The sequence below is a fragment of the Muntiacus reevesi genome, chromosome 12 (assembly GCF_963930625.1).
Source record: "Muntiacus reevesi chromosome 12, mMunRee1.1, whole genome shotgun sequence".
NCBI lineage: Eukaryota > Metazoa > Chordata > Mammalia > Artiodactyla > Cervidae > Muntiacus > Muntiacus reevesi.
Genome location: NC_089260.1, coordinates 5,182,092 through 5,202,530, shown reverse-complemented (window position 1 = coordinate 5,202,530; position 20,439 = coordinate 5,182,092). Strand labels below are relative to the sequence as shown.

General features: G+C 41.8%; 1 protein-coding gene across 3 annotated transcripts in view; it reads right to left on the bottom strand.

The window, feature by feature from the left end:
* The window catches only part of ATP6V0D2 (ATPase H+ transporting V0 subunit d2), a 48,580-nt gene that overhangs the window by 16,246 nt on the left and 11,895 nt on the right, over positions 1 to 20,439 (bottom strand). For all 3 annotated transcript variants that reach the window (XM_065903109.1, XM_065903110.1, XM_065903108.1), the window contains one exon: positions 19,059 to 19,230. In XM_065903109.1, coding sequence (XP_065759181.1) covers positions 19,059 to 19,230 — 172 coding nt within the window. The remainder of the gene's footprint in view (positions 1 to 19,058; positions 19,231 to 20,439) is intronic.

Sequence of the window (20,439 nt, the reverse complement as noted above, 5' to 3'; positions counted from 1 at the left end):
TTCTTTTTCCTTCTGCTCCCAAACTTATTTAAGGACCTCGAAGCTAAACTAAATTAACTTTCCTGTGATATAACTATCAAATTCTGGGCTAATATAACAGCTGCTATATGGTCAGACACTAGAGCGAGCCATAATTTGGTGTTAGTGGAACTGTTCTATGAATAAAAGTTTTAAGTACTTGAGTGTCATTAACAGCGGCTGAGAAATGACCATCATTCCCGAAGCACTCTGGCGCGAGATAGTTAGGCAAAGAGAGGTATAAGAGCTATACCTCTATAGGCAAAGAACCATATTCTTCTTTTAAGAATGTAGTTAAGAGAGGTTCAGAAGAAAGTGGTCATGTCCCTTCTGAAGACACATCTACTAAGACGGTAGGCAGAGGGAAAAGCCAGAGGATTTTACAAATCCTTTAGGCTTCTCTGGTTGGATTTTGGCCTAACCATATCATGCACCATTTGACCCCCCCAACCAAATTAATATTCAAGATATATGAAAAGGAAAACATTCATCAATAGAGTGAAATGAGGGGGAAAAGAGATTTCAATAAATCTCTATAAGATCTCAAACAAATAGAATTTTATTGATGGCTTTAGAGCAAAAGAAGTCCCTGATCAGAAGGTACATGTGATAAAGTAACTGCAGAGTTGGGAAATTGCCATGAAAGGTGTCAAGCTCGGGCTGGTTCAGGAACAGTGACAGTTGGTTCAAGGCTGTAAGGCAAGGGTCAGGGCAATTAACTACAATAATTTTCCAGGGACGTGCGCTCCCAGGTGGGGTAAGGCAGCAAGTCTTAGGAGCATTGCCGTGCAACCACATGAAACAATTGCTGAAAAGTATGCACAGCTCATTTACTTTAAGTTGATACGTAAAAACTTTTACTGTAAGCTTACATACTGCAAAGATATTTCTGGTATATATTAGATGCCAGTATTTAAAATGAAACTGTTAAATCAGTCAAATTAAATTATTCAGTGAAGTGTCTGGATACTCACCTGCTATAGGCTGATTTCTGTCCTCCTAAAATTCACGTTGAATGAAATTCCAGCAAACTATTCAAATCCTTAAAGGGTGATGCCATCAAGATTTTGCTTTCATTATGTCAGCAAATCTGGAAGACCTGGTAGTGGCCATGGACTGGAAAAGGTCAATCCTCATCCCAATTCCCAAGAAGGGTGGTACTAACAAATGTGCTAACCATCGGACAATTGCACTCATCTCCCAGGCTAGGAAGGTCATGCTTAAAATCTTGCATGCTAGGCTTCTGCTGCTGCTAAGTCACCTCAGTCGTGTCCAACTCTGTGTGACCCCATAGACGGCAGCCCACCAGGCTCCCCGTCCCTGGGATTCTCCAAGCAAGAATACTGGAGTGGGTTGCCATTTCCTTCTCCAATGCATGCTAGTTCGTTATAAGAGAAAATTTAACAATATTCAAAATATCACTTAAGTGGGCATGAGAGACAGTAATGGCTAGAGATATAATGATATTTCAATAACACAGCGTCATTCCTAGACAAAGCTTGCATACTGAAATAAGTTCTGAGGATGCAACCCATATCACATCAACAAGTAGGAGAAGAACAATCCTAACAGCCATTCGCTTCCGCTGAGTGAAACCACTGCTCTGGGAATTCATTCGGTTCATGATAAACACACACACCATTTGCAGTCTTATTTTAAAGGCTTTTCTGAGATCTTGAAGAGCAATGCCTGAAAACTTAGCAGATCTGAGTCTAAACGGAGGTGAAGAACTCAGCGCACCTGGCCTTCCTGCCCCGGCATGGTGTCTTGGCGGCACCACGAGCGGGCCCGGCCCGGACCCGCCGCCGCCCAGGGCCACGGCCGCGGCCTCGGACTCAGGGCTTTCGCGGCCTGTCATCGTGCTGCACGGAGGGCCAGCCCCTGAAGCCGCGGCGCCCTCGGGGCGATGCTGCCGACGCCCACCGGCTCCACTCGGTTCGGGAGGGCCGGGGGCGGGCGAAGGCAAGGAACCGCGCAGGCAGCGACGGCCGCGGAGGCCCGGAGCTGGACGCGTTATTCAAACCAAGAACTTCCAAATGTCCAGGCTGGGTTTAGAAAAGGAAGAGGAACTAGAGATCAAACTGCCAACATTCGCTGGATCATAGAGAAAGCAAGGGAATTTCAGAAAAACATCTAAAGCCTTTGACTGTGTGGATCATGACAAACTTGGAAAGCTCTCGGCGAGAGGAGAAGACCTGTAATGGGGGTCAAGATGCAACAGTTAGGACCCTGTGTGGAACAGCCGATAGGTTCAAGGCTGAGAAAGGCGTACCACAGGGCCGCCTGCTGTCACCCTGTTTGTTTAACCTACACACGGAGCCCATCGTGAGAAATGCCGGGCTGGATGAGTTACAAGCTGGAATCAAGATAGGCGGGAGAAACATCAACAACCTTGGATATGAGGATGATAACACTCTAATGGCAGAAAGTGAAGAGGAACTAAACAGCCTCTTGATGAAGGTGAAGGAGGAGAATGAAAGAGCCGGCTTAAAACTAAATATTAAACTAAGATCATGGCATCTGGCCCCATTACTGCATGGCAAATAGAGGGGGAAAAGGTGGAAGTTACGACAGATTTCCTCTTCTTGGGCTCTAAAATCACTGCAGATGGTGACTGCAGCCATGAAATCAAGAGATGATTGCTCCTTGGCAGAAAAGTGATGACAAACCTAGACAGTGTGTTGAAAAGCATAGACATTCCTCTGCCAGCAAAGGTCCATACCGTCCAGGCTATGGTCTTCCCAGTGGCCATGTAGGTTGTGAGAGCTGGACTGTAAAGGTAGAACACCAAAGCATTGATGTCTTCAAACTGTGGTGCTGGAGAAGATTCCTGAAAGCACCTTGGACAGCAAGGAGATCAAACCAGTCAACCTCAAGGAAGATCAACCCTCAATATTCACTGGAAGGACTGATGTTGAAGCTGAAGCTCCAGTATTTTGGTCATCTGATGCAAACAGATGACTCATTGGAAAAGTCCCTGATGCTGGGAAAGATTGAGGGCAGAAGGAGAAGAGGGCGTCAGAGGATGAGATGGCTGGACAGCATCACTGATGCAATGAGCATGAGCTTGGGCAAACTCCGGGAGATGGTGAGGGACAGGAAGGCCGGCTATGCTGCAGTCCATGGGGTTGCAAAGAGTCAGACACGACTGGGCGACTAAACAAAGAATTCATGTTGAAGCCCTAGCCCCAGTGTGATGGTATATGGAGTGGTGGCGACTAGGGCTGTTAATTAGGTCCAAGTGAGGTCCTGAGGTGCAGCCTGCATGACAGGATTAGTGTCCTTCTAAGGGCAGACACTGGCATCTTGCTCTCTCTTCTGTTGTGTGAGGACAGTGAGGAAGAGAGCCTTCACCAGGGGACCAAATTGGATGGCGCCTTAATTTTGGACTTCTGTGCCTCCAAAATTGTAAGAAATAAAGTCCAATTATCCAAGCCACTAAATCTGTGCCATTTTGTTACAGAAACTCAAGCTCACTAAGACACCACCACTATTCAATTACAAATACATAAAGAAATTATGTTGTTCTTTTTTTTTTTTCTGGAAATTTATTTCTACTCCAATTCTCTGATGAAATTTTACACTAATATAGCGTTTATGTCTTCATGTTGAAAGTCTTTTATGTCTCCCTATAACTCTCTATACATGTAATTAAATACTAATTTGTCATTTCCTGTGATCATAGGCTTCAGATGTTAGATTTTATGAGTTATTATTACTGTTACTACTATGTGGATACAAAAATATGAAATAAATTTTTAAAGCTTTTTATCTTGAAATAATTACAGATTCTCTAGGAAGTTGAAAAAAATCGTACAGAGAGGTCCTACGTCCTCTTCACCCAGTTTCCACCAGGGGTTACATCTTCATAGCTCTAATGTTAGAATCAGACAATTGACATCGATCCTCTGCATATGTGTAGTTCTGTCTTACTTTATCCCGTGCGTAGATTGGTGCAGGCACCACCATAGTCAAGGCACGGAACTCCCACCTCATCTAAAGACCTCCAGCGTGCCACCCCTTCATTGTCACACCCTTTTCCTGCCAACCATCTCCAGTGCTGTAGAGTTCAGTCACTCAGTCATGACTCTTTGTGACCCCATGGACTGTAGCCCGCCAGGCTCCTCTGTCCATGGGGATTCTCCAGGCCAATAATACTGCAGTGGTTGCCATGCCCTCCTCCAGGGGATCTTCCCAACCCAGGGTTTGAACCCAAGTCTCCTGCATCACAGGTGGATTCTTTACCATCTGAACCAATTGGGAAGCCCATCTCTGAACCTCTGGCAAATACTAATTTGTTCTTTCTATAACTTTGCCATTTTTGTGCATAATATTTAACAGGAATTGTTTATTATGTGACATTTTGAGATGGGCTATTTTAATTCAGCTTATTGTGGTTCAGCTGGTAAAGAATCCACCTGCAATGCGAGAGACCTGGGTTTGATCCCTGGGTTGGGAAGATCCCCTGGAGAAGTGAAAGGCTCCCCACTCCAGTATTCTGGCCTGGGGAATTCCATGGACTGTATAGACCATGGGGTCGCAAAGAGTCGGACACGACCGAGTCACTTTCACTTTCACTGATTCCCTTGAGATACATGTAATACAAGTTGTTGCCTGTAAATAATGTAAATATGGACACTTGTGTGTCAGTTTTTATGTAGAAATAAATTTTAATTTATCTGGAATAATGCTTAGAAGTGCAATTTGAGTTGTATGGTAGACTATGTTTAGTTTTTAAAGAAACTGCATAAATCTTATCTCTTAAGATTTTCTCTTACCTTCCCTACTTATAAGAGAACTGTCTTAAATATTTCCTCCATATACAGACCACATCAGAAAAATATTAATTTTTGCTTCAACTGTCAACTATAAAATAGAAAATCAAGAGGAGGAAGTCTGTTGTATTTACCCATGTTTTCCTCCTATTTTGTTGTTCTCAGATTCCTTCTTTTTATCATTTCCTTTGTTTCAAGAATTTTGTTCAGCCATTCTTTTAGGGTAGGTCTATGGGCCACAAATTTTTAGTTTTCATTCTTCTGAGGCTGTTTTGAGTCACCCTTCAATCTTGAAAGATGCCTGCATTGTATACAGAATTCTGGGTTAACTTTTCTTTCCCTTTAGCATTAAACAATGCTATAGCCCTTCCTTCTGAACACTGTGGTTTCTAAGGAGAAATTCACCCCTGTTCACATTGCTTTTTCCCCATGAGTATCACAGCTTTCAGGCATTTTTGTCTTTGTCTTTCAGAAGTTTGACTATGATGTATCTTGGCTTGGATTTCACTGGGTTCCTCTTATTTGGGGTTCGTTTAGTTCTTGAATCAGTAGGTTTGTGTCTTTTGCCAAATTCCGAGGGTTTCCAGTCGTTGCTTCTTTAAACAGTTTTTCACCCTTTCCTCTCTTCTCTCCTTGGGGACTCACTGCTGCTTTGCATTGAGTCCTGGGTGTGATGGAAGGTGGAGCCGGGGGAGTCTTAGTCTTAAAGGGTGCAGAGGGAAAAGTTGGAAGCTTGAAATCCAGAAGCTTGGAGAAGGGCTCTGCCCCACACAGCCCCCCAGTCACCCCTGCAGATGAGTTCTGCACCTCCACTTGCAAAGCAGAAGCTGGAGGACCCACTGCCATTGCATTCTATCAAAGGAGCCTCCTGGCAGCATGGGTCATGACCGACTGTGCCATCACGAGCACCCGGCTGAGGCAGTGTTTGCCAGACTCCTCCACTGAAAAGGCCCTGCCTCCTCTTTCCATATTGTCCTCTTTGGAAGTCAAGCATAAGAGAAGTGGGAAATATGGTACCCTCCTTGAGGATGGAGCATCTACACAAATCATTCTGTAAGGGAGATGTGTCCCTTCTTGCTCATTTATTAAATTAGTCAATCATTTATTTAGACCAGGATGGTCTTAGAAAATATTTATTTTATACTTTGGATGATAATTCAGAACAATTTCCTTTATTTCGCTGCTCAAATTGCTCCAGCTTTGGCCCCTGGGAGCTCTTGCAGTCGGTTCCTGTGAGCTCCATTAACACACCCCAAACCATTGCAGGTTTTTTTTTTTTTTGCTTTGTTTCATTTTTCACATCCTTATATTCTGGTATTACAAGATAGTTCAAGTTCATCTTGTATATTTCTCGCTCGAGTCCTCAGATAGCTGTTTATCCAAGGAATGTCAGTTCCCTTTATGGGGGAATGGTTTTAGAAACCAAGATCTAACAAAAGAGCTGAAAATTTTATATCCATTAGACTTAGCAACTAGAGTGGTTTTGAGGGCATGGTGGGTTCAGAAATAAGACTGAGGTGGGTTGAGAAAATGAGAAGATAGGAGTAGAGACCATCCTTTTTTAAGAAGCTTGGCATCAAGGGGTGGGAAAGGGCAGAATATCATTGTCTTCACACGACTGCTGCGCAAACTAAATCAAATCACACATATGAAAACAGTTTGTAAATCATCAATTACAACAGTAAAAGGAGGCCAAGCTTTGAAATAGATAAGCCTAATTCTAAGCCCAGCTCTGTCACTTAAAAACCAGTTTAAAAAGAGCTCCATTTCCTCAGTCTCAAATGGAAATATTTATTCAACTTGAATTGCTGGCACCAGGATTAGTCATACATCTGAAAACACTAGTACAGTGCCTCCAGTGAAGGAGAGTCACATACCCTTAGACGAAGCTAATTCCCTGTAAACTGGACCTTGGAGGAAGAGGAGATAAAAATTAGAAGCTGTATACATAATATTTAGTGTAAAAATTTTGCAACGTTTATACTCTTTCATCAAGCCTGAGATTTCTATATCTCTATACTTTTACACTTAGTTCCAGTTAATAGAATCCTTCTAAAATTTACCTATTGCTCTTAGAAGACAAGTGATTAACCCCTGGGATGGCATGGAGATATAAGGCTGAGGGCTACAGTCATCTCAGAGACAGAACATCCCCAAGACATAAACCACGATACCTGTTGGGATACTAGCCCTCAGGTCTGATTTATACCTTTTATAAAATCTGTTACCAACCTGTTCTGCATCTTCTAACCCTAGAATTATCTTTGTGTGGTCATCGCTTCATACGATGTCTCCATTAAGATATCTGAACTTCAAAATGTTTAATGTTTTCTCTTTGGAAATGTAATCACTAATTTCAGAACATGCTGGTTAACTCATCGTAAATGATAGCTGCTTTTATGTATAAAAAAGCCTGGGCCCCTTAGTGAAGATGGAAGCTCTTCATGACTCAGACTGAACTCCCTCCTCCAGGCACGGCTGGATAGGAAATAACTTGGTGAACTTGGAGATGGACAATAGATTCATCATCTCAAAGCACTGTGACTAAGGTCTGGCTTCATCACGGGAGGCACACCCTGATATCAAGACTGCTTCCTTCTACCTAAGCGGCCAGGTGAGCATCGTTTCATCTGCAGCACGTAACACGGTGGTCTCAGCGCCAACGGTTCTGTTCCGGGTGAGCAGGACGGTGTGTTTCCGGGTCACGCTTGTACGTATGGAAAACACAGGAAGAGGGACGTAAAATGCCCAGTTCATGGGAAGTGTGGGGGGAGGGCGCGCTTATTTCGTTCCTCAGCAGCGCCCCGCAGAGAGAGGTGCTGGTCCGCCCTAGCAGGCCCGCCAGCTCTGCACTGTGACCCAGACAGCGGGCTGCTTCTCAGGCGAAGAACCTGCCCGGCGGTCGGGAGACGGTTCGGCCCCTGCAGGAGGGCGTGGAGACCCGCTCCACTGTTCCTGCCCGGAGAATCGCGCGCTCAGAGGGGCCTGGCGGGCTACAGGCCACGGGGTCACAAAGAGTCGGACACGACTGAGGCGACTTGGCACGACGGCAAGCGATAGGGCCATGTGGGAAGTATTTTCCAGTGTGTCAATTTTCAAATGAAAGCTTTTCTTGACTGCACTGATAAACATTTCTGTTACCCCAGATGTACTAAGTCCAATGCCAATCCCAGATACTCAGGTGGGGCAGCCCTTGCATTTAGTCTGATTTGCTAAAGAGGCTGTTGAGGATTAGAATGTCCCCATTAATATTCTGTACCTTCTTGAAAGTGGACGTTTGGGGTAACATTTCTTACTCCCCTGAAGTTTCCCACTTTTTAAATAGAGGAAGTGAAAATTACAGCAATTTTTAAAAGCAGTTCATTTTGCTGTCACGTGCATTTTTTTTTTCCTTCTAGGAAAATAAAATATTGAAAAATTATCCTGAAGTCAGCATTGCTGGAACAGCACATTTCGAACAAGAATGCTGGTCACTATGCATTTCTCAAACCCTTGGTAGCTCTGGAATCTTTAGCATTCTTCCCTAGTACTTAAGATTTTCGACAACCTCGGTCTAACCCATTTGTTTGGATTAAAAATTCTTCAAACTCATTCGTCCTTTTCTATATCAGTGTCTTTGTTCCTACCCCCTCTTTAGATGGAAAAAGTATCTGTTCCTCACCAATTGCTAAATGCCGAAATCCTCCCCATCCTTTAAGTCCAATATTCAAATATTTTAAGATTTTAAAATATCTGTAGCTAGAAGTGATATCTTTCTTCTGTCTCTAAAGCTCTGTATTTATATTTATCTTGGTGTGAAATTAATTTTTAGTATACATTGGCAGTAGCCATGGTGAACACAGGGAGGAGTTAACTCGTTCATTCACAAATATTTATTATATATCTAAGGAGCTGAGACCTGGATTCAGCATTAATTCTGTCACTCTTCAATTGTGTAATCTTGGGTAAGTGAGTTCACATGTTCATTTAAATGTAATTATTTACAGGTCATTCCTACAATATCCTTAGAGACTGTTCATTTTTTGTGGCCTCCGTGAGGCCTGAACCATACTTGCCCAGAACACGAGCACAGTGATGCTTTTTTTCAGTGGATGAGTACATTTTTTCGTACGTTCAGACAAGTATGTTAACTCTGACAGTCCCTGGGTAAAAAGGATGAAGGAGATACTTGGTACTTTTTCTAGGGATCAAGGCTGCTTATTCCTTGCTTTTCCTATATGTTTCTGTTGAGAAGAACAGCATTAGTGAGATGGCTTCAGTGCTGCCTCTTCCGTAGCAGTGTATGTAAATATTACAGAAATGGATAGGAAAACACCACTGGGGTGACGATTCTTCTTGTCCACTAGACACTTACACGTGCTGTGAGTGTCTATTATAGGCTGTTCTCTATCTGGTCAGGAACAGTGACTGGTGAATCTCGTTTATTATATTCAAAACACCAGTCACAACAGGTTTTGGAGAATCTTATTTCTTCCAATGAGGAAAGAAAAAAAGAAACAGCTGAGAAGATAGAGGAACAAACCATTCCAAATTGTTGGGGTATGAGAGAGCAATCTGCTAATAACTGTCAAAATCTAGAACCTGCACAGTTATGGACAAAGCAATTTCACTTCTGGAAATCCCTCGTAAAGAAATGCCGGCAAAAGGAAGCAAACATAATAGGTACAATGATTTCTGTTGTATTACTTGAAATAACAAAGAAATAAAGTAATATGGGCAAAAGAGGGAACAGAATACAATGTATGCTTTAAAATAAGATAGATCTGTGTGCACTTATGGGCTTTCCAGGTGGCTCAGTGGTAAAGAATCTGCCTGCTGAGGCAGGAGCCACGAGTCCAGTCTCTGGGTCAAGAAGATCTCCTAGAGAAGGAAATGGCAACCCAGTAAAGTATTCTTGACTGGAAAGTCCCATGGACAGAGGAGATTGGTGGGCTACAGCCCGTGGGGTCACAAAAGAGCCAGATACGACTTAGCCACTAAACAACAACATCTGTAGAAAATTCTTAATATCAATAGATTACACTAAAAAAAAAAAAAGACAAATTGTAAACAATATATCATATAACCTAACTGTTCTAAAAAAATTAAAGCCAGTTATGTATATTTTATATGTTGGTTTAGATATAAATATATGCACACATACAAACTTTTTTCACGTTGAAAGAAATTTGAAAAGGCATACATAAAATTTATGAGTGCTTACTTCTGGGCTTTGGGAAATAGGTACTGAATTACAGTCTTAACTTGTAAAACCTCTGTTCTGTATTTCTAAAAAGCCACCTCATAGGATTGTTGTGAGAATTAAATTTAATGCGTGAATAGTGACTGCAGGGCTTCCCAGGTGGTTCAGTGGTAGAGAATCCGCCTGCCAATGCAGGAAACTTGGGTTCGACTTCTGGGTGGGGAAGATGCCCTGGAGAAGGAAATGGCAACACATCCCAGTATTCTTGCCGGGAAATCCCATGGACAGCAGCCTGGCAGGCTATCCCACGGGCTCTCAAAAGTCAGACACAGCTTAGCAACTAGACAACAACAAAGCGACTATAAAATTGTTGGTCTGCAGAGAGCACTAAATAATTTTTTTAAAGAAAAACTATTTTTAAAAATACAGTTGCTTCATTTTAAATTAAAAAAAAAATAAACAAGATAAAATACAACTAGGGCAGTGGTTATCTGAATTAGTACCAGGGTTATGGGACAGTCTCAAGTCTTACTAAACAATTGCTGGGGAAGGCGTAGAGATTTGGTAAAAGGGTTACGGGGATCAATCGCGCCCCCTGGCGGTTGACTGCCGCCTAGCCAGACTGTTGATAAAGGAAACAATGCCTCTACCTTGACCCTGATGGATTTCTCACTCGGGAGAACTGTCGTAGCGTCCTGAGATCTTTTACACCCATGACCTTAGCATCCTTAATCCTCAGACACCACTTTGCTGTTATCAGTTAAGTGGGCAACCCAGCAGCAGGACTGGTGAAGCCTACGTTTCTGCCCTCTCCGCTAGATTTTTCCCTCCTGGCTGGGTACAGACAGGGTCCCATCCTTCCAACCGCAGTCTCAGCGTTACCGCCTTTATTATGCAACCTTTTCCCACTTTCACAGGTGCTAAGACCCTAATGCGTAAAGTTAGCTGTATTGAGCAAATGCATGTAGATATACTGTGTGTGTGGATTTATTTATATATTATATATGTATACATTTTTCAGTGAGCTTCCCCTATGGTGCTAGTGGTAAAGAATCCACCTGTCAATTCAGGAGACGCAAGAGACACGGGTTCCATCCTTGGGTCGGGAAGATCCCCTGGAGGAAGCACAACAACCCACTCCAGTACTCTTGCCTGGAGAATCCCATGGACAGAGGAGCCTGGCGGGCTACGGTCCATGGGGTCGCAAAGAGTTGGGCACAACTTGGGTACTAAACCATCACCATGCTCGCTTTAATTCTCTGCTGTTGGTCTCTTGAAATTACTGTTTTTGAACAAGGGCCATGTATTTTCATTTCACCGGGCCTCATGAAACACATAACTTTCAATTAACACTTAGACTCTATATTATATATGTGTTTTCAGTTAAACTTGCAACTCTATGGTATATAATTATTATTCTAGACGAGGAAAAGGCTTTGACTGACTAAGGCACTTTTCCAGGGCCCCACAGCTGGTGTATTGCAGACTCCCAGCCTGCATACTGGCTGTAAGAATTTCTCATGTAGATCAGGGTCACCGGAGGGCCTTCTGAAAGTGTGGATTCCTAAACTGCAGTCCAGGACTTTCTAAAACCTGATTTTTAGAGGCATGGTCTTGGAATCTGCGCCTTAAGTAACTCTTCCACTGGCTCAGAGAAGCAAGTCCGTATTCAATTCGTCTCCAGTCTTAGAACCTAGCATAGGCCTTCACTCATAGCAGTCACTTATTAAAGGTTATGTTGATTAATTAGGCTTCCCTTGTGGCTCAGCTGGTAAAGAATCTGACTGCAATGAGGGTTCGGTCCCTGGGTTGGAAGATCCCCTGGAGAAGGGAAAGGCTACCGACTCCAGTATTCGAGCCTGGAAAATTCTCAAAGAGTCGGACACGACTGAGTGACTTTTACTCACTCACGCTGATTAAGTATCATTCAGTTACAGGAAGACAAGTATTGCTTCTGTAGAAAAGCACCAGTGTTTTCAATTCCAGCACTTGGAGAATTTTACACAAAGGTCTCATCAGCAGCTGGATTAGAGACATTTTTGCTTCTCCCATTGAATATTCACATAGAATCTCTGGATATAAAACCTTTAAGTTGGTGCAATCTGTAAGATTTCAGAAGACCTTTTCTGGCCAGAGTCAGAATCACAAATACACAGTGTTGTCAACCAGATATTATTCAACCTGACATTTTTATTGGGAATTTGATTCTTGAAATCAGAATTTAACAAACTAAATATTTTGCAGACTTGGAGGTCAGGAAGAAACAAAACACACCTACAATGTTCATGATCAGATGGAAGCCTGTGCAGTAATTTAAAAATACTAGAAAAAAACTTCTGACATGAAAAAATTCTGGTAATAGATATTAAAGATTAAATTATTTTACAGAGTGATCTTAATTCCTTTAAAATGTGTGAGTACAAAAATATGTCAAATCATAGTGAGACTAAGGATAATTTGTTAATTTAATTTTATCTAAGTTAAATAGGCTTCTTATTCTTTTTGACTAGAAATAAAACAAAACCCTTTATCTCATTTGCAAATTCTTTTCTCCCTTAGCTTAGGATTCCAGGAATCATTGATTGCTTTCTCTCACTCATTGCATCATAAATCAAGATGGTAAATTTTGTCAAGTCTACCTATCAAATCCTTCCTGTCTCTACCAGCAATATTTTCAATGTAAACGTTTAAAATAGCTTCCTCTATAGTTTCTCTGCTTCAGATCTCATGTCTTCAATGCATCTTTCACAGTACCAACAGAATCATCTTCCTGAAAGATGTAACAGATCATTCCCCCTCACTTTTCAAGACAATGAGAGTTGAAAAGTAAAAACAAACAAGAAAAAGTAGCATCTTTGAAATGCTGTTTGGAAAATCCAATGTCACATCGGGGAAGGAACTGGCACCCCACTCCAGAACTCTCGCCTGGAAAACTCCACGGACGGAGAAGCCTGGTAGGCTACGGTTCATGGGGTCGCAAAGGGTCGGACACCACTGAGCGACTTCACTTTCTTTCTTTCTGCCGCTCCTTTCGGAGAAGGAAATGGCAGCCCAGTCCAGTGTGCCTGCCTGGAGAAGCCCATGGGCGGGGGGCCTGGTGGGCTGCAGCATGTGGGGCTGCAAAGAGTCGGACAGGACTGAGCAGCTAACACACACACACAGTGTCACATCTCAGGGTCTCTGCTACTTACTAGCAGAAAGGACGTGGGTGTTTGAAGTGGGAAGTGGTAGCGTCCTTCCTGAAATCCCCCCGCGACTGGCTGTTGCAGATGGAGACAGGTGAAGCCCTGCGTCAGCCAGCCTCTCGTCTCCTTCCCCAGCCACGCTCCGCTCTTGCCTGGGCTCCAGCCACGCCTGAGATGGCTTCTCACCTCTAGGTACACAATCTTCTCATGTCTCACTTACACAATGTATTCTTTCAATCTGATGCCCACTTGAAATACTGGTTCAAATGCTACCTTCTCTGCAAAATCGTTCAAAGTCAGGGTTAGTCATTTCACCCTCCAGGTTCCTCCAATTCAATGTTCAAGCCTCCATTACAGCTGCTGCGTAATTCTGTCATCGTTTCACCCTTTGTGGACGCATCTACCTGCTCCATTAGAATGTGAGTTCCCACTGACTCAGAATTATACTATTTATGTTTTGACTAACACATGATGGGGTGAGCAAGTTTGTGATCCAGTTTGTGGAGGACTCTGGTAAAGAATCTGCCTGCAATGCAGGAGACCCCGGTTCAACTCCTGGGTCGGGAAGATCCGCTGGAGAAGGGATAGGCTACCCACTCCAGTATTCTGGCCTGGAGTATGCCATGGACTGTATGGTCCATGGAGTCGCAAAGAGTCAGACACAACTGAGCAACTTTCACTTCCTCATGTTAGCACCAAACGACTTGATTCTGAGAAGCTTTTTAGGGCAAACCAAACTGCATAGCCCTCTAAAGTACAACACAGTGCAAAACCTGTGGAGAGTTATAAAGTGTCACTGAGATAGTCAAGAACTTTTGATTAGCTTAAAAATGAATCTCAAAAGATTTCTTCACTGTGTGGATCTTAACCTATGATTCTTGGTTGATGTTACTGTGAAGTATTGACGATTATATTTCCTTGGTTATCCTACATTGAGAAAATTTATTTTGAAAGATTAATAAAATTTAAAGCCTAAAAAATTAAATCAGTATTTTAAATATTAAAATATTTTAGTCAGAGAGCTAATCTCAAAAGATAGAGGTTTAAATGCTGCTTGGAAGTGTTGAGTAGGAGGGAAGAAAAAACAATCCAAGCCTCTATTACACAGTCTCTTCATTAAAATGCTATAGATTCACTCCTTTGTTTTACAGCACTATGTATAATTATAGTATACAAAACTGCCAGATCTTCCTGCGATAGGCATTTAAAAATATACATTCCAGATTTTCAAAACAAGTTTCACGTGTAGGGTAATTCTATCACATGAATGTACAGTTCTTGTACGTTCATATTGTGTTTATCATACCACTTTAAATATAGAGCATTTCTATTAGGGTTGGCTTAGTCATTTTCATAATGATACCCTGGGAATTCCCTAGTAGGGCAGTTCAGAGGTGCTAGACAGACACTTGACTTTGCAATATGTTCCAAGAGAGAAGTAAGAAAAACAGTTTCAGAACTACTGGACACCTGTCCCGCACACAGACACTTTTCGTCTTGGTAACATACATCCAGGCACTGCTGGACGCTGGCAGGTCACATGAATGGTGGGACAAACCATGGACTGAGATTCAGAAGACCTGGGCTTCAGTGTGATCCCTTTGGTCTCCGACAAGGAGAGAACGCTATTCATTGTCATTAACTGTGGCAAAAGACTCATGAGAATAATTGTGAAAGTGACATCCAAGTCATAAGCTTGGGGCACCATAATGGGACATTTTCAACTAGGGGTGCACATCTGAATAATCTGGGTGCCTTCCAAAATACAGGGGGGCCCCACTCCCAGATCAACTAGGTCAGAACCTCCTGGGATAGGGATCAGGAATATACTTCTATTCTAAAGGCCCACAGATACTTCTGATTTACTTGCCTTTTGACAAACTATGGAGTGAGTGCAAGACCATCAGCTTTCTAGAATGATGGACCCACACCAAATGCTTTCCAAATCTCTTAAAAATGCTCTGACTTTGAAATACACGTTGATTCATTGAGCCTACGTTTCTCTAATTTGAAAATTGGAGATATAAACACTTCTTTGCATGGTTCTGGTGCAAAGATGTAGGTAAAACATCTAGGTCTGCTGTCTGATAAGAAACCTAAACATCTGGGGTCTGATAAGTAACTTAAATACCTGCAGATCATAAGACAGAAGGGTGTGTTGGAGACCATGGCTAATTGGGGAATGCAAGCCTTAATGAAACATATTTTTTAATATTACTGTAAAGACTACCCTGGTCACATAAAACACATCTATAGGAATGACATCTGGCTTTTAGCCCTAACATACCATTCAATAAATAGCCAATCCTCAAGTACCATATATTAATTAAATGCAGATATAAAATCCTGAATTGTCTGAAAGCATGTTTCTATATGCATGTGGAGGATGCTGCTAGATACAGGATTATATACTGATTCAACAAATATTTAGTGTTCATTATTTACTAATGAGTCCAGATAAAGATCCTTAAAAGAACTAGTTCAAAGAGTTTATCATCAAGAGAGAGAAAGGGAGAGAGGAAGAGGATGAATTAAAGCATGTCCATTACTAGCAATACTACCAAAACTACGCTTCCGTGTCTATTTCTGCATTAACATTCTACCCAAGAATCTGTGACTATCTATACATACTTATACACAGTTTTGAAATGTCATTAATGATTAGAAGTATTTGGAATTTTAAGTAATTATTTTTAGAAACAGTATATTTTAACTAGATCGATATGATAGTTTGTTGTGAAATAAGAAGACTTGCTGAATTAATCTAAGGTTCCTTCCAGGTTTAAGATTCTATAGTTAGAAAACAATAAATCATGGAATCATCACATAAGAGGAACCACTGACCAAATGACTCAGAGTCATTCTTAGAGCACTTCTTAACATATTTGGGGGAAAATTTTCATCATGTGAGATCGTCTCTCAACCTAAAAAGTACAAAACCTGACAGCTTTCAGGTTGAGTTAAAATTGGACTTGCCCTGTCTTCATCACAGGTCAGTTTTTCTGCACTCATCTAAAATCTGAGCAAAATAATTCTGCAAAGCCTACTGCTAGCATTTATTTCGAATCACTTTTTAATGATTTGGGCAAGTTCCTCCTCTTAAGTTTTCATTTCCTCATGCTTAAAACGGTGACGACCAGAACTAAGTAAGACTTGTCACTGAAGACTCCATAATCTGACTGGAATTTTCTCCCCTAGCCTCCCTTCCCCATTCCTCTCCTCTTTCTGCACAGCCTGCTCCAGCCAAAACTGAGCGGTTATTACTCACGCAGCGTCCTTCCCATCGGCATACTTCAACCCCAGCCTTCTCCGGAATCTCCAATTTCTACTCCATTTCCAGCCTTGGCAGCAATGTCGGCCCTTCTGGAAGACCTTTCCAGAATCTTTCTCAAAGAAAATGCTTGGGCTTTAGACTGCGTCAGACCCAAGATCATATTCGATCTTCATTTTCACTAGTTGTTTATTGGTGGATTCTTTTAAAACGTCAGCATCTATATCTTGTCTGTAAACAAATTCCCAGACCACTTGGGAGTCTACTCCACTGCTAGGAGGCTAGATTACACAAGCAAGGAAGACAGGTGCTAACCACACGTCTCAAGTGCATCAGTGATTCCTTCCCGCCTTGAACTATGATCGTGCCTTCTAACCGCTTACTGGATCATTATTTGGGAAAAACAGTTTGAGCTGGATCCCTACTCTCATTCTTTACACAAAAATACATTTTAGATGAATCACACTTCTAAATGTTAAGAAGTGAAATAACAACAACAAAAGAATGGAAGAAAGGACAGGTGAATTTATCGATCCTTTGGAGTGAAGGCTTTTCTAAGCAGGACACAATAATCAAAAGATTGTACAATAAAAAGACTGGTGATAACTAAATTAAAAATTTCAATATTCCTACAGCAAAAAAATCAAAATAAAAATTAAGTTATATCAAACTGATGAAAGGCTAACTTTCTTAACTTATAAAGAGTCCTTATATATCAACAAGAAATGCTGCACATTCTAATAAAAATAGACAAGGAATTTGGTCAGGTAGCAAATATACATGACTAAATGTGTAAATGTGAAAAGATGTTCCATTTTGCCAATAAAGAAATATGCAAAGTGAAAGTCACTCAGTGATGTCCGACTCTTTGGGACCCCATGGACTGAAGCCTGCCAGGCCCCTCTGTCCAAGGAATTCTCCAGGCAAGAATACTGGAGAGAGTAGCTGTTCTCTTCACTCCCTTCTCCAGTGGATCTTCCCAACCCAGGGATCGAACCCACATCTCCTGCATTGCAGGTGGAGTCTCTACTGCCAGGGGATTCCAAGAATACTGGAGTGGGTAGCTTATCCCTTCTCCAGGAGATCTTCCTGACCCAGGAATTGAACCGGGGTCTCCTGCATCAACAGGCAGATTCTTTACAAGCTGAGATGCCAGAAAAGCCCATAAAGAAATATAAATTAAAGCAAAGAGATAGTTTTTAACTTACTGTCAAGGTAAAAATGAAAAATATAGTATCTGATGTTGGTAATGGTGTAGGGGCACGGGCCTTCTCATGCACTGTTTTGGGGGTACAAATTGGTGCTACTTCTGTTGTGTTCAAGTTAGCAAATTTTCTAAAATAAATAAAGGGACATTCCTTTGACTCACTACTTACACTGCTAGAAATTTAGCTTAGAAATAAATTCAAGACCTACACTATAATAAGGTAGAGCCAGTTACAAAACTTTTTGTAATAGGAAAAAAAAAGTTAGTTATTTGTTAATAGATGCCTGATAAATTGAGTTATAATGTATACCAAACATGGACTTCTACAGTTATTAAAAATGCATGACACAGATGAGGATATTTCTAACAATATTAAGTGGGAAAAAACTGATGTCATCTGTATGAATTTGAAATGTGGGAGTAGGGTGGGTTGAATATGTATCAATACACATATACAATGCAATTTTTTGTTTAGAAAAATAATAAACTGAGAAGTGTTTACTTTTAGGGAGAGGAACTGTGTGGGGAGGAAGTCTATGGCCTGGATGTAGTAATCATAGCTGTATATTAATCTAAATTATATGTACATGGTAGACATTTCATCCTTTGTGGGCATTCGTTCTCAGCTTATCAGCTAAGACAACTAAAGGGGCCCAAAGGTTTGAGCACTGGATATAGTTTATTAACTAGATTAAGAAATACAATTTACTATTGTATAGAAATTCAAGCACTTTAGAAAGAAGGGCCTTCACACCAAAAGACTGGAACCATTGGTGATGGAGAGGGATAAAAATAAGACACATCTAACTATGACGGGAGCACCTTATTCTGTTGAAGGGTAGGTGTGACTTTAAGAAAGATCTGTGATATTCCAACCCGACCTTGACAAGCGATCTGAAAATGTGGCGTAATACCTACCTTCAGTTCCAATGGCTGGAATGTTTCAAACATCAGCAGCACTTATCACTGCGAAGAGTGAGTGACCTGATCATGTTTATAAGTAAGTGAAATAAATAAATGAAATCTATTTTCTAACAGTGAAAATGTGGATCTATGCTCTTCCCTGGTGGCTCAGACAATAAAGAATCTGCCAGTAATGTGGGAGACCCGGGTTTGATCCCTGGGTCGGGAAGATCCCCCGGAGAAGGCGGTGGCCACCCATTCCCGTATTCTTGCCTGGAGAATCCCGTGGGCGGAGGAGCCTGGTGGGCCACAGTCCACGGGGTCGCAAAGAGTCTGGGGATGGAGTGACTCACACTGAGATAAGACACGCGCTTATCAGTTCTCAGATCTGAATGCATTCAAACTTACAAACAACAGACGTGGCCTTGAACTTCAGGCCAGCCTGACCCCCACCTGGAGCTCTTAGGGGTGGTTCGCAGTCACCCCGGGGAGGAGCAGGGCCCCTCCTGTCACTCACGTCATGTATGTGAAGAAGGTGCTTAGCGGCTCCAAGGAGTGATTCCGGAAATACTCAAACTCTCCGCACAGCTTCTTCCTCATCTCCGTGTCAATAATGGAAACAGTAAGAGGGGTGGCTTGATTAGCCAAGAAGTTGCCATAATCGGTGGTCTGGAGATGAATTTTCAGATCTGAAATTAAGGAAAGCACCAGATCAGGCTAAATTCAGAACATGCATGAAAACGCTTTACAACACCGACTGAATTTGCGGTAACTTCATGATGAATGCATATTTATGCACTGTTTATTACTGATTTGGTTGCGCTGGTCTTCGTTTCTGCCCGTGGACTCTCTAGTTGCGGTCACCTTTCCTGCCGCAGAGCAGAGGCTCTGGGGCATGAAGTTCGGTCGTTACAGCCCGTGGCTCCGCAGTTCTGATTTCAGGGCCCGGGGCTCGCAGGCTTCAGTAGCTGTGACTCGGGGGCTTAGCTGCTCCACAGCGTGTGGAATCTTCTGGGACCAGGATGGAACTCCTGTCTCCTGCACCGGCAGGTGAATTCTCATCCACTCTACCACCAGGGAAGTCTCATAAACACTTATTTAATTATTGCTATCTTATTAGGCCTTAACATAAGGTCTACATATGATTTAGACTTGAATGTTAATCTCTACAGCAATAAAGGATTCAGTGTTAATGCAGATAATCGAAAATAACGTTTAATTACATAAGAACTATAGAATTACTGAGCACAGTTGAAAAGAACATTAGAAACCACCTAGTCCAGAGATTGCAAATTGGTTTTAACTGAGCCAACGTAGTCATTTGGAAATAGTGCTAGGAAAACTGTTTGAGGATACCAAGCCTCCATCCCAGCTTGATGGCAAAGAATATTTACCCTACAGATGAAGAAATTGAGTCTCCGTGTATCTAAATGGGTTTTAACATTCAAAAAACGAAGATCATGGCCCATCACTTCATCAAAAAATGAAGATCTGGTCCCATCACTTCATCAATATCAATTTGAGAAATTGATTCAAAGCCAGTATTATACCTTAAAAAAAAAACTGTATTTTATTACCAATCAATTAAACTGGATTATCAATTATTCTGTTACTTAATTCTGTCTGGTAGCATTATTTAACCTCACTCATCTGAATTTCAAAATACTTGGATAATACTTCTAGCACACCTCCTGTCTCGGGATATCACAAAGTCTTAATATGTTAACTCCAAAGGGGCAGTTCCAGTTTCTTAGTAATATCTTTTATCTTTTGGTTCCTTGTGTGGTACCCAACATAAGTGTCTCAAATATCTGGACATCAGAAATGTCTTTGGTACCATCTAGCACATGACTGGAGTCAATAGAGTGTCCTAGACCTTATTGTAATTTTCATTGAAA